The sequence below is a fragment of the Papaver somniferum genome, chromosome 7 (assembly GCF_003573695.1).
Source record: "Papaver somniferum cultivar HN1 chromosome 7, ASM357369v1, whole genome shotgun sequence".
Lineage (NCBI taxonomy): Eukaryota > Viridiplantae > Streptophyta > Magnoliopsida > Ranunculales > Papaveraceae > Papaver > Papaver somniferum.
This window is the reverse complement of record NC_039364.1, coordinates 103630850-103646613: the sequence shown is the minus strand read 5'-3', so window position 1 is coordinate 103646613 and position 15764 is coordinate 103630850. Positions and strand designations below refer to the sequence as shown.

Below are 15764 nucleotides of genomic sequence, written 5' to 3'. Positions count from 1 at the left end.
TCGGTCTTCCCTTTGCTCGAACGTGGCACCAAGGCGTGCTTGCTTTGCCCAAACGTGAACCTTGTATGTTCGAACGTGGTGTGGGTCCCGCTGAGAGCGTTGAAGCAGCTTCTGGAGCGAGCAGGTCCTGGAGAGCGTTGAAGCAGCTTCGGGTGGAGGGAGCGTTGAAGCGGCTTCTGCTGGAGAGAGTGTTGAAGCGGCTTCTGCTGGAGAGAGTGTTGAAGCAGCTTCTTCAGGAGAGAGCGTTGAAGCAAGCTTCTTGTGGAAGAGCGGTGAAGCAGCTTCCTCTTTAGTTTGATTTACAATTTCGAATTACATGCTTCTTGATTGACCGTGTTGAGGAAGTCTCTGACTGACGCTGAAGGAACTTCATGCTGAGCCTCAGTCCCCAAGCGCGATTTACATGGTTCTATCTTGTATGGTCGGTGGGTTTACCATAATAAAGATGTCGTCATCTCTCCTCCGTGACTCTACTACTTCTCCGTGGGAAAATAAAATATGCAGAAGTTCGGATTACTTATGTCCGTAGTGGTTGTTTCTACGTTGAAGCTTGAACAACGGTTCTCAACTGCAGCTGCGATCAGAAGAGACTGGGAGAAAGATGGCGCGAACTTGGCGGTCTTCATATAGTGGTAGAGATCGTCTCGTTATTAGAGGGAGAAGTTAATGATGGAACCGATGGATTCTTGATGTTGCCTCATGGAATGAAGAAGAGGGGGACAGTCCCCTGCCCACGAGTATCCATTGAGCCTTTGACTTGATATATGTTGCCACGCTGGATTCATGAGACCGTCTTTACGCCTGCGTTGCGCTTTACAGACGTCCAGGAATATCACCGGCCTTTGGCAATACTTCTGCACTCTTGAGTATATATTCGTCTTTGGACATCTTGGAACGATAGCGTGCTTGCATCTCTCTAAATTCACCATCTTTGAGATGGGCAGTGCTAAGTGTCATATTCCTTTGCCATTATCATCTTAGGATAGTGTCTTTGAGGAGTAGGGAATTTCCTTCATGCGAATGACTTAACTAATGATGAAGCTCTTGACATGGAGAATCTGTATGTACCTCTTAAGACCCAGGTGCAATCTCCTTTGGTAACGCATCTACTTCTTCTATGGGAGACGAAATTCTGAAAGCGTCTCTCATTCATGTTGTTTCCGTCGATCCAGACATGGAATATCTTGGACGTTGTTTCATCATTGTGGCGGTCGTGCATGTGCTACTGGAGTTGGAGTTGGCTATCTTGGACGCGCATGATGTTGTATCTCGGTGGTTTTCCTCTTACTCCTTCAGCGGAACTTCTTACAAAGGCTGAAGATTGTATTTCCCGTTGGTGAGATATATGTTTCCACGAACATTGTGAGGCTCTTCATTACTGGCCGGCTTGTTGTTTCCAGCAGAGCAGGTGCTGTCGTAATTGCACCATGCTCATACATCCTTATCTGGTTGTAGCCGCTACATCCATCCATGGAGGATAACATGTCGTGTTCGCTGGTAGCATCTACCAACATGTCGATGTTAGGTAGAGGAAATCGTCATTGGGGCAGCATTCGTTCAAGTCTCTGGAATCCATGTAACACCTGATCTCGCGCCTGAATTGCCTCGGAGATTGTTTGACCGGCTTGGATCGGAGATTTTATGAATGCTTACATAAGGTCGAGCTGATGGAGATAGGCCTAGGAGATTCCTCATCGTCGAGCTCATAAGTTGTGGAGTTGGTACCATTTTGCAGCTGTTGTGGAGCATCCAGCACCTCTTCCTGTGGATCGTTGTTGTTGTAGCATTCCGTTGTGCGGAGAGACTGGGTAATAGTCTCCCCTGATGATTGCTAACAGAGGCGTCGGTATACAGTTTTCCCTTTCTGGTCACGGCTTGCCACGAAACATGGGTTGTGGCTTCACCGGATGAAGAGGAATGCCTTGTCAGCAAAGGTGCGTCGTGGGGATTATCCCTCAATGATGCAATTCGGTCCTCCTCCTGGATTGACGCCCACGTGGAGAATGGGATGCAATGGACTTTGTCTGATCCTTCCCGCGGAGTTTCCCTCAATTCGAACAGTTCTACTCCGCATATTGGTGCATAAGGAGACATTGATGCAAGAATACGAACGAATTCTTTATCCAGCATAGTCTTCAGGCATTGGTGATACGTTTAAGGGACGATCCCGTATGTGCTGGTCTAGTTTCCTTCAAAGTCTGTCATTGTGGTAGGATGCCATACGATCTTGCCTGAGCGAACCTTGGCCATCCTGAGGGTCTTGAGAGTAATCACATTTGAAGACGGTCCCATGTCGATGAGGGCCCTCTTGAACTCTGAATCCTTGATGCGTGCAGTAACGTGTATGGCCCGATTGTGACCTTCTTCTAGTTGATTACAGCAAAACGTCTCTTCCCATTGATTCTTCGAGAGGTGTAAAAGTTCGCATAAACTTTCCACTAGAGAAACCGCTTCCTGATCCACCGGCCTCCGTCTCATAGTGAGACTATTGACTTGAGGAGGATCGTTGTGAGGATCAGTCCCCAGTGTAGGAATCTCCATGACAGAACCGTTCATATCTGATGTCGCTTCTTTGATCAGGTCCATGTAGGTCCGCGCCGCTGAAGTACCTTCTCCGGGTGCGTTGAATGCATTTCTTGTTGTCTTAAGGGGATGTCGCGGCTCTTGTGGCAATCGATCAGTTAATGTCTTCAGAAAAGTGAGTACCTCTTTCTGAGTTGCAGCCATATCCGTTTGAGTCTTAACAAGGACTTCCTGCCTATCCATGCAATGGTATTGGGAGATGGTCCTCCTCTTTCTCCTCCATATCCTCGTTCTGATGAAGGGGTGGAAGTTGTTGCTCTGGTGACCACCGGAGGCGTTACACTTTGAGGAGATGCCGGGATTTTCGGCTTCTCTGGCTCTGGTGATGGGAGGTGTTACACTTACTGGAACATCTCCTGCTCCACTAGCGTTGGTAGTAGAGGAATCAATTCCACGAGATACATTGATGGTATTGACTGGATGCACGGTGACACCGGAGATATCAACACCGAGAGTGTGGTCAACGCTAGTCCCGTCAGGATTGGTCGCTGATCCAGACCTAAGATCCACCATTTTCAAAGTCGGTAAAATTGAATTGGTATTGAAGAAATTGACTTCACAACCGAGAGATTAATCTCCCACTGTGGTCGCCAATTGTTTATGGGTGAAAACTATTCCTGCCGAATTTGGTAATTTGGGGTGTGTGGATGAGGAATGAATCTAAACCCTAAACAAATGCACTGCACGGGAGTGCTTTGTGATTCGAGAAATCAATCTGTACAATTCTGGCCTAAACCAAGAAATGGCCGTTCCAGACTTTCTTCGGTCATAAAGTGAAGGAGATGGGGCTGATCTGAGGGACGGAAGCGAAGAAGGTGTTGAGATTGTGAAGGTGTTGGCTATGTATGACTTGTTCAGAAAGCTGAACTGGCTTGCAGAATGTAAGCTATCAGTTGCGGTGTTTGAATACCATTGTACCAACACTTGCTTCTCTTGTCTTGTCTTGTTTGAAAATAGGGAGGAGAACCTATTTATACAAGTAATTGAGCCTAACCTAGTCTTGCCCACTTCTCCCATCATCACTAACCGCCCATAACTTCCTGAGAGGTTCTTGTGATGGCGCGTTGTGCGCTGCATGCTGTAAACCACCAGACCAATACCCCAGTATGTATGCCCCAGTTTATGACATGATTGATGTCTCGAGTATGTGGATCGTGGGACCCACAGAAAGTAGCATGTAATGCTAGATTAAATAACTAAGTTATTTAGGAAGTCGATTTTTGTGAAATATCGTTTGAATCCTATGCATGTAATTCATGGAATGTATTTAGCATGAGTGAAGCATCGCTGTTTTAAGGCTTAATTGAGTAAGTCACGATTAAGCGTCTTAAAATAGATGCATGTCTAGCCATCTTCAAGTGATAGTTTGGGGTTGTACATGTAAGTCCTGACTTGGCCGATCACTTGGTGTGGTAGAGTGACGGATGGTAATCACCACGACACCTCATTGACTAGTTAATTCCTGACCAGGGTTGTATAACCAAGCAGGTGAAGTTGAACGGACGAGATGATCTTTGAGACACTCATCTGCGACCGTTAGTGGAATTAGGGTTTATGAAGAGGTGCGCAAGCATCACACATCAGCTTGGTCGAATCCAAGCTTGGGACACGATTTTTGCAAGGCTGATTGGGCATGCGTGTAGACGGCATTCCGGTGTACATGTCCATACCTCATTGTCTCGTGAAAGTGTAATCTAGATCGCTCAATTTGTCCAGCAAAGAGGAGCGGCTAGGATTGATTTGTGACAGAGATTTTGTGCCGCAAAGGCCGCGCGTCATGCCAATTTTGGGCGCGCATTTCGAGGCGACCAACCCTGGTCGGTCTTGGCCGATTAGTTTGGTGAGCAGACGACGGGATGATGTACACGCCTGTCTTTCATTGTCCCATAGAAACGTTATCTAAGCCACTCAATTTTTCCGGCAAAGTTGAGTGGTCGAGATTAGTTTGCAATTGGAAGGTGTGACCACGCGTAGTTTGGGCGTGCGAATCGAGGCAACCAGGCATGATATGCCTTGGCCGATCGGGTGTGGAGATAGATGGGCCCACGGTGATCATGTTGATGCGCACCGAACCTGCGTAGTCTATTCCTGGACCCTTCATTCGTGTAGGAGAAAATGGACGCTCGTGATGTTCAAACCCTAATTAGGGTTTCACCGGCCGTGCGTCATGCCTTGTTTGGGCGTACGAACTGGAACGACCAACTATAGTTGGTCCTGACCGATCGGTCATGTATGTAGGAGGGACAATAGTGATTGTGTTGACATGCTCTGGGCCCTTTGAATCTACATCTACACCCTCCATCTATGCATGCGAAGATGGATGGTTGAGACTACTTTGTGATACATGTAATGTGTCGCAAACCCTAATTTAGAGTTTCTCGTCCATGCTGTTTTGGATGGACGTATTGGCAAGCCATGCTACCCTTTTGGGGAGGCCGACCATGGGGGTCCGCATTGGGCCGGTGGTGAATACTCCAATACCTTCTTGAGGGTTATGGATTCGATCTGAACCATCCAATCATGCTGGTGAAGTTACATGGTCGTGATCGTTTCTGAGACTGATATGGACAGTCCAGATGCTCAATCGGGCTAGTATAACACTCCGAGAGTTATAGCCTGTAAGAGTATTTCGTACATGCTTCATTATTAATGCTTGGAGATTCGTATTGCTCTGCTGAGAGCAACACTCAGTCGTCATGCCGCACCAATGATAAGAGTGGGGCAGTACAGGAAATACAAGGCTGGTTATTCATTAATAATGTTATAAATTCACAAGGTATATGGGATTGTTGCTACATGCTCCATCTTAGGTGAATTAGTAAAGTGGATAAGTATTCATCACTTATGAGTGGCTTTATCCTTTGCAGGATGTCAGCGCATAAATTTGGTTTTACAATTTTAACCCTGAACTAAAATCCACCATCAACACAAACCCATTTCATCACTGACAGAACCCATTCGATTTCATCTCCAATTTATCCTCTTTCCCTGTATATCATAACAGCTCAAGAACGAGATCGATTCTTCCTTTTCTTCTCTTCTCTGTTGAGCTCAGATTAACCATCACCAATACCATACGAAACCCATTCTTCCTTTATCCCTTTCCAATCGACAGCAGCAACGTCACCTTCCCTGATTCAACACCAAAACCAATTTGGAACCAGCATCAACTTCTCCTGCATTTGTTCATGACTTCAACTGAGTCATACCCATCAATTCTTCTCGGATTCTTGTAATCATCCAGCTACTGATTTCTCCTCCAACATCAACACAGATCCAATTTCACTGATTTCAAATCAAACCCAACCTTCATTGGTTTCTTATAATCAATCATCTTCTGCAATTCGAGCACCTAATTGCTGATTCAAATCCATAACAACAACATCAATTTTTCTTCTCTTGGTTTCAACAGCAGCAGCCGCTGCTTTTAGTTTCAAGTGAATGAATAAATGAGAGGCAGACTCCTCTCGATTTTAGGGAATAAGCATTAGGGTTGGACGACTACACCCCAGAGATAGGGAACACCCCAGTTGGGTGCTAACAGCGCATGCATTTTCTGGATAAGGGCTACCCAAATTGGCATCCCCTTGATCCTCAGCTGGCCTATCTTTAGTGTTCTTCCAAATAGAGTTGCCCCTTAACCTTGGCTTGGCTCCAGATAATGTTCATCCATGAAATGATAATTTTATCCTTTTTGCTCAAATGGCTCATTTCTCCTTCTTTCACTTCAAACGACTCCATTGCACCTAAAACACTCAAAAGTAACCATAAGATACATAATTCACACGACAATAACAAAGAAAGCATAAATACTAGATATAAAATTAGGTGTTTTAGACGCCTATAAGAAATCAACGTCAACAACAAGTAGAAGTTTAGGATTTTCTCCTTCTAGTAAAACCTTTAATAAGTTTAATCTTAAAGCAGAATATGATGATGCGTGGTCAGCGGGGAATAATAAGAAAAATAAAGCGCAAACACGGGCAGTAGGAGGTGGTGGTGAGAAGGTTGGTGGCATAGGACTTCGTCAATTTAGTATCCAAGTGTGCAAAAAAGTTGAAAGCAAAGGTAGAACTACATATGAAAAAGCGGGGGTCTAACAACACCACCCAATATTTCTCTTAGCAATCTGTATGGACAAACTTTAATATACTTTTTATGAGAATCAACTAGACTGTCAGACTCAATCAATAAAAAGATATATCAAAGAGTTTATATCTCAATCTCTCGATTTGATTTTTACTCAAGCTAAAATCAATAGCGAATCTTTATCAAAGAGAGATAAGTTGGACTGTACAAAAGACTAATGTCCAAGGATCAATCAACAACCAAAGGTTGGACTTCCAATTGATGATCACGAACGCACAACCTGTATTATTTCAATATATAAAATATAATGCGGAAAAGAAATAACACAGACACCAGAAATTTTGTTAACGAGGAAACCGCAAATGCAGAAAACCCCCGGGACCTAGTCTAGATTGAATACACACTGTATTAAGCCGCTACAGACACTAACCTACTCCAAGCTAACTTCGGACTGGACTATAGTTGAACCCCAATCAGTCTCCCACCGATCCAAGGTACAGTTGTACTCCTACGCCTCTGATCCCAGCAGGATACTACGCACTTGATTCCCTTAGCTGATCTCACCCACAATCAAGAGTTGCTACGACCCAAAATCGCAGACTTGATAATAAACAAATCTGTCTCACATAGAAAAGTTTATCAAAGGATAAATATGTCTCCCACAGATAAACCCTAGGTTTTGTTCCGTCTTAAAATATAAAATCAAGGTGAACAGGAACCAATTGATAATCCGGTCTTATTTTCCCGAAGAACAGCCTAGATTAATCAATCACCTCTCTACAATCCTTCCTGACTACACAAGCGGATTGTCGAGGAATCACAAACAGTGAGACGAAGATGTTGGTGTCTGCTTTATCTTGCCTATCGGAGAACTCTCACGATCTCAAGGCAATCAATCAATTGTACTCGTACGATAGAAGATGCAAGATCAGATCATACAACTACGATAAAGTAGTATCGGTCTGGTTTCACAATCCCAATGAAGTCTTTAAGTCTTTAACCTGGTTTTAGAGAAGAAAACCAAAGGTTAAAGGAGAATCGACTCTAGCGAGCGTACTAGTATCACAAAAACGTGTGGGGATTAGTTTTGCTCAAAGCTAGATGTCTCCTTTATATAGCCTTCAAATCAGGGTTTTGCCTTAGTTACAAAGCAATCCATATTCACCGATAGATGAAAAACTGATTTAGATTCAAGCTAATATTTCTCAACTGTTAGATCGAAAAACCTAGCTTGTCACACACACTTGGGTAGACGTTTACTGGGTTCGTGAAAACCTTGCCAAACGTGTACGTGTATGAGCATTTCATATTAACCTTGTTCTTCTTCACCATAACTAGTTCAATTGACTCAAATGAACTAGTTAAAGAGTTGTTCAATTGCTATGAGATCTTATGTAACTACACAAGACACAATTGAAACAAAGATGATTCAATTCGATTGAATCGGCTCATGAACATTATAGCCACGGTTTGCATGAAGCATTCCTTAGTAATTTAATTTTTCATGTTCAGAGCACATCTATAGATCATAACCTCTTAAGTTCACAAACAAGTTCACGGACTTAATTTAATCGGTTGAGTTTTCCAAACTCAGCAGAAATTCTCGGAAAGAGAACTTCCGCCAGTTCGCTGACTGGGTTCGTGGACTGAGTTCGCGGACTAATCACACAAACGAGTTTTGGAAAATCCAATAGAAATTCTCGGTCGAGAACTTCCGAAAGTTCGCGGACTTGGCAAGCCAATTCCAGAATCCTCCCGATTTCTCTTGATCAACAAGGTTCGAAAACTTCGGTTCAAGGAATACATGGTTATGTAATCTAAACTCTAATTTCAATCATTGAGACATTCTCAGAGGACGCTATGTAGCCGTTATTCGTAGACCGATTCACGTCAGAGCAATTCTCAAAGTAATTGAAACTTTTCATGACTTTCGTCACTAGGCGAAGATAAACTTGATCAAAGCGAAACGCTTTACCAACACATGATTTTGAGGTATAGATAGGCGAGATATACTCGGCTCGAAATATCAAATGTGTATGATCTAGTCCATATAGAAAACGAATTTTGTCTCATAAGAAGTAGGAGATAGAATAGATATACTTTTGAGTGATATATAAGTTCAAGTCTCCATAAACCTTTTTGTCGATGAAGTCCCACGGTTCCTTGTATAGATCTTCGTCGTTGTATGATGAATCTCCATGAAGTCCTTGAGCTCAACTATACTTTTATATCCTAGTCCGAGACTTAGCTATGTAGGCTAGAAATGAAGACTTATAGTTTTGATCACTAACATTGACAAACATGCTTGATATAGCAACGCATGCGAGGTCGACCGAGCTATGCTCTAATAATCTTCCCCTTTGTCAATTTTAGTGACAAAACTATTAATATATATGAAATACAAAAAAGATAAACTTTAGTGGCTCCTATTCCATAGTCTAATCTTCAACTTTCCTTGAAATATTCGTCCTTCCAAGTACTCCAATGATCCCAAAGGTTGTAAGTTTAGCATCACCGTTGTTGAAGAGCCGTAGCTATAACAATGAGAGAAATAGAGATTCTCGATCATTATTATACAATGTCATAGTATTATTATATAACATCAAAGTCCAATTGTATCACGACTTTAACAATAATACTATGGTGATATGTATCACTCCCCCTTAGTCAATACTCCATCTCGATCATGGAAACCACTCCCCCTTACACAATGATCCGAAAACCATATGTATTTGTAGTGTGAGCTACAATATTTCTCCCCCTTTTCGTCAATAAAATTGGCAAAGGTACAATAACGGGATCATTATGAAATTTCCACACGAGACATTTCATGACCAAAAGAAAGAACACACATCATCTTAATTTAGATGCAATCTTATAGCCGAAGCTAACAACATTCATCAAGGAGTTTTAAGATACAAGATAACCCCTATAAAATTCCACAGTCACACTCCTCGCAAGATATTACCATTAAGCACAAGTTCAAAAGAACTCTCCCCCATTTGATGTCATTCCTGAGAGAACAACAAGAGCGACCTTAATTTCGAAAGAAAAGAAAGATTTTTTATTGGACACCAAAAACCATGAGAATGATTTTCTATATCCAAAACTCAACCAAATTAATCACAAGTAACCCCATGATTAATTTAATTTGGAATACGCAACTAAATCAAGCCACAAAAGTGATCAACTTAATTTAAAGTGCTCAACATAAGCAAACTCATGGAGCTATGACTAAGTCAATCATACGGAGATGACTAACTTAACCGTTCAAATACTCAACATAAGGAAAACCTTACGGAATATATGACTACATTAACCAATAGAACATGATAGTGTAGCCTTTCATATACTCAACACAAGAACTTGTGGAATATATGAAAACTCAACTAGATTAATTACAAGAGAACCTACAATTAATCCAATTGGAATACAAATAACCAAACTAATCACCGAACTAATCAATTTAATTATTTTTGGCTCAACATAAGAGAACTTATGGAACCCCGACTAAGTTCATCATAGAATATGACAACCTTAACCGTACATGTACTCAACATAAGAAAGAAAACTTATGGAGTACAAACTAAATAACCAAACTAGTTGATTAATTTAGTTCCTAATGCTCGACATATAGCATCTCATGTAACAACCAACAAAGCCAAGGTAAATCGACTTAGTTGTAAGGTGCTCAACATAAGACACACAATGGAGCCTTCACGGTAAAACATAAAAAAATGGGTCAATGAAGATCAATACCGTGGATAACATACAAGGATCTATTCTATTTTCCATCGTAACGATATAATAGACTTTATCCTTGTTACACAAAAGATTTTATCCTATTTTCCATCAAATAAATGTTGCATAGGCGTAACTTTTGTATATGTCAAAAGTCCATTCGTCCTTTCATCAATACCAATACCAATTTATGAACGAATTTACTTTTGAAAAAATATGGGACCTTCAAGTTCACGGACGCAAACAATACATATCCCATAAAAATATTGCAATATCACAAACCATTAAAATATTGCAATAATCATCATCCTCCAAAAAAATTTAGAATTTAATACCAATAAACCTAAAAAAACATAACATAAGAAGATGAAAACAAAAATAGCTATGTGTAGTCACAATCATCGTTATTCAAAGCACTAGTTATCCTTCCAACTAATCCAAAAAGAAGACATCCTAGGCATTCATGAACTTTTCCAAAGTTTCTTCAGAGAACTCCTTCTCATTATTGAAGAGTTCATTAACAAAGGGATCATACAACTCCTCCAAGTATTTTGAAAACACTGTCAACTTACTGAGACAACATTCGTTCATAGTGAATAATATCTTCTAAGGATGCAGAAATCCGAGATTTTAAGCTGTTTCTTTTGTTGATGAAATCTTTTACCAGGTTCCTGAAATTTTCATCACTTTGATACGACGACAAGAACCAGTTTAAGGAAGGATTTTTACCATTAATTGTATCCTTCACTTTCTTCAAACTTGTGGAGGGAATTCCAGTACACTGGTGTACGTTAGCTGGCAGGATTATATTCGTGCTTGTGCTGCATCTAGTAACATGTGCCATGGAATAAAAGCTTTTTGAAATACACCGTTCGTGGACCACAGAAACCCTGGACAAACAAAATCTTTTGTATTTTTAGAGATATATATATGTATATAGACAAAACAAAATAACCAAAAATACACTCCTTGTTTAGGTGCAAATCCCCATTTTCTCAAAACAAACATGGGGAAGTGAACGTCTAGGGTTAGGTAGAAACAATGGGATCAAAAATCTCCCCTTGTTTATCCCGAAGCACTTGTCATGTAGTACCTGCAATAATTATAAGTAGATTGAATAGATAAAAAGCATTCCATAGGAACAATCGTTTCTTTAGGCTCAACAAATTCAACACGTGAGTGTCCTTGAGAAATGAGCTTGAGATTATCTCTGAAGGTGTTTAAACATTCTCCCTCATTCCTGGATACCCATTTAGAACCTTCATAATAGACATTGGAATTGCATGGTACAAGGTTCCACACAACTTGTCTATGAAGTTGATCTAACTCATCAATCATCGATTTTTTCCAAGAGGAGTTGCTCAGAGTTATATCAATATTTCCTGGTTTGTGAATGAGATGAATAACAACCCATCAGAAGATGTCCTTCTGTCTTGGTTGTAGAGTCTTTTCCATGTTTGGATAAAATAGAGGATACACACAATGTGGAATCACCTAACACATGTAGAAAAGGGACACAACGACTGTCACTACACCATCGAAGAGAAGAAGTAGGACAAGAAGTAAGATTGCCTATACCATCAATACTTTTTTGTATAGAATTTCCTGATAGTATTGTACGTCCCTTTTGAGTAATGCACGGTTGCACAACATTCTTGCAAGGATTACTTTCAGTCTTCAGACTCTTTAAAGATGACATACAGGGTCGAGGAGGATGATCGGATGAGCATCCATAAAGGACATACCCTTGGCATTTGTCTGAGTGGTTCCTAGTCACATCATTTTTCTCAACAAAAGATCGTTGAACATTATCTGAAGAGTGACAATTCTTTAGACAGGAACAACTGGATTCTCTCAGATTCAACGAGATATTCTTACTAGATATCAAATCCTTAAGAGTTGCAATTTCTGCAACAAGACCAGAATAAATCCGAATTTGTTCTTCCAATCTCTTCTGAAGATTAACCAGTTTATCAGACCTTTTCCTACGATTATTTTTTAAACCTGTTGAGGCGTCAAATGAGACTTTATGGTCCATATAGTCAGATCGCTACAAACACTGACTAATGAGGTCTTAAACGTGTTTGTCTGCTTTGATACCAATTGAAAAAGCGGGGGTCTAAAAACACCACCCAATATTTCTCTTAGCAATCTGTATGGACAAACTCCAATATACTTTTATGAGAATCAACTAGACAGTCAGACTCAATAAATATAAAGATATATCAAAGAGTTTATATATCAATCTATCGATTTGATTTTTACTCAAGCTAAAACCAATAGCGAGTCTTTATCAAAGACAGATAACTTGGACGGTACCAAAGACCAATGTCCAAGGATCAATTAACTACAATCAACAACCAAAAGTTGGATTAGAGAAGTTGATGATCACGAACGCACAACCTGTATTATTTCAATTATATAAAATATAATGCGGAAAAGAAAGAACACAGACACCAGAAATTTTGTTAACGAGGAAACCGCAAATGCAGAAAAACCCTGAGACCTAGTCCAGATTGAATACACACTGTATTAAGCCGCTACAGACACTAGCCTACTCCAAGCTAACTTCGGACTGGACTATAGTTGAACCCCAATCAGTCTCCCACCGATCCAAGGTACAGTTGTACTCCTATGCCTCTGATCCCAGCAGGATACTACACACTTGATTCCCTTAGCTAATCTCACCCACAACCAAGAGTTGCTACGCCCCAAAATCGCAGACTTGATAATAAACAAATCTGTCTCACACAGAAAATTCTATCAAAGGATAAATCTGTCTCCCACAGATAAACCCTAGGTTTTGTTCCGTCTTAAGATATAAAATCAAGGTGAACATGAACCAATTGATAATCCCTATGAAGTCTTTAAGTCGTTAATCTGGTTTTAGAGAAGAAAACCAAAGGTTAAAGGAGAATCGACTCTAGCGAGCGCACTAGTATCACACAGACGTCTGGGGATTTGTTTTGCTCAAAGCTAGATGTTTCCTTTATATAGCATTCAAATCAGGGTTTTGCCTTAGTTACAAAGCAATCCATATTCACTGTTAGATGAAAACCTGATTTAGATTCAATCTAATATTTCTCAACCATTAGATCGAAAAACCTAGCTTGTCACACACACTTGGGTAGACGTTTACTGGGTTCGTGAAAACCTTTCTAAACGTGTACGTGTATGTTGGTTCAACATAGTAACCCAAAAGGTTAACCATATGAGCATTTCATATTAACCTTATTCTTCTTCACCATAACTAGTTCAATTGACTCAAATTAACTAGTTAAAGAGTTGTTCAATTGCTATGAGATCTTATGTAACAACACAAGACACAATTGAAACAAAGATAATTCGATTCGATTGAATCGGCTCTTGAACATTATAGCCACGGTTTGCATAAAACGTTCCTTAGTAATTTAATGTTTCATGTTCAGAGCACACCTTTAGATCATAACCTCTTAAGTTCACAAACAAGTTCGCGGACTTAAGTTAATCGGTTGAGTTTTCCAAACTCAACAGAAATTCTCGGAAAGAGAACTTCCGCTAGTTCGCGGATTGGGTTCGCGGACTGAGTTCGCGGACTAAGCACACAAACGAGTTTTGGAAAATCCAGGAGAAATTTTCGGTCGAGAACTTCCGACAGTTCGCGGACTTGGAAAGCCAATTCCACAATCCTCCCGATTTCTTTTGATCAACAAAGTTCGAAAACTTCGGTTCAAGGAATACATGGTCATGTATTCTAAACTCTAATTTCAATAATTGAGACATTCTCAGAGGACGCTATGTAGCCATTATTCACAGACCTATTCACGTCAGAGAAATTCTCAAAGTAATTGAAACTTGTCATGACTTTCTTCACTAGGTGAAGATAAACTTGATCAAAGCGAAACGCTTTACCAACATATGATTTCAAGATATAGATAGGCGAAATATACTCGGCTCTAAATATCAAATGTGTATGATCTAGTCTATATAGCAAACGACTTTTGTCTCATAAGAAGTTGGAGATAGAATAGATAGACTTTTGTGTGATAGATAAGTTCAAGTCTCCACATACCATTTTGTTGGTGAAGTTCCACGGTTCCTTGTATAGATCTTCGTTGTTGTATGATGAATCGCCATGAAGTCCTTGATCTCAACTACACTTTTCTATACTAGTCCGAGACTTAGCTATGTAGGCTAGAAATCAAGACTTATAGTTTTGATCACTAACATTGATAAACATGCTTGATATAGCAACGTATGCGAGGTCGACCGAGCTATGCTCTAACAACATATAATGAAGTTACGGATGAGCTTGTGGCTGAACTTTCAACAACAACACCTTATATGAAACCAAATTATAACGAGAAAAATATTCGACAGAGAGTGTATGATTCCCTGAATGTTCTTATTGCAGCGGATATCATATCAATGGATGAAAACAAAGAGATACAATGGATAGGCATGCTTCATGTTGATGGCCCAAATGATATTGAACAGCTTAAGTCTCAATACATTGGCTTAAGAAACAAAATTGCAAACAAGGTTGTGTATCTACAAGAACTTGAGGATCAATTTGTAGGCCTGCAGAATCTCGCTCAGCGGAATGAGCAACTATGTTGGTCAGGGAGGAAAGCTGCAACTTCAGGGGTGTGTCGTTGACTTTTATTATATTCCAGATACCTCCACCTGCAACAATTGAGTTAGAGATGTCAGAGGATATGCAGTTCTTACAGTTCGATTTCAATAACACTTTTCGGATACATGACGACAGCTTTGTTCTTAAGTCTATGGGATTTTGTGAAGGTTGTCCGAGCGAAAAAAACGACTTGTCAAAGGAGTCTAACCCAACAATTTGCAGGAGTGTCCACTAATCTTCCATTCTTTTCTATAAAAGTTCTGAATATACTATTTTGTCTGGTCTGTTATAGAATATTCGATACAGTTCATTTATAGTTTTTTTTTCAAGAGCAAATTATATGTTTACCGATTTTAGGTTTATACTACAAGTTTCTTCAATTTTATATCCTTGTTTCGACTCGACTAAAGAAACAACCATCGAGGAAAACTATCCTTGTTTCTATCAAAGTGCTATATCGGAACTATACACTCACTGCGGGCTCACGCGGTATGTCAGTAGCTTGGTCCACCCGGTGGTTTTGCTTTGGTGGGGCCCACCTAAAGTTGAGAAATCATGGAAACAATTTGATCATGTCCAAACAATTGACGACCAAGTCGACTTCCAATGGATGAGTTAGTTGTTAATGGAGGTTCATTAAGTTTTTTGTTTTGGAAAATAATCGAACGACTTCCACTAAAACTAACAAATCGTGGAGTGACCGAAATCAAATGTTTTTAGAAGGTCCCACCGTAGC

At 40.4% G+C, this 15764-nt stretch overlaps 1 protein-coding gene across 1 annotated transcript in view; it reads left to right on the top strand.

Annotated features, from left to right (window-relative positions):
* The window catches only part of LOC113295028 (transcription factor-like protein DPB), an 86755-nt gene that overhangs the window by 58015 nt on the left and 12976 nt on the right, over positions 1-15764 (top strand). Inside the window, exons 2-3 of the mRNA XM_026543389.1 lie at positions 6511-6661; positions 14682-14734. Of these exons, the coding sequence (XP_026399174.1) occupies positions 6511-6661; positions 14682-14734 (204 nt within the window). The remainder of the gene's footprint in view (positions 1-6510; positions 6662-14681; positions 14735-15764) is intronic.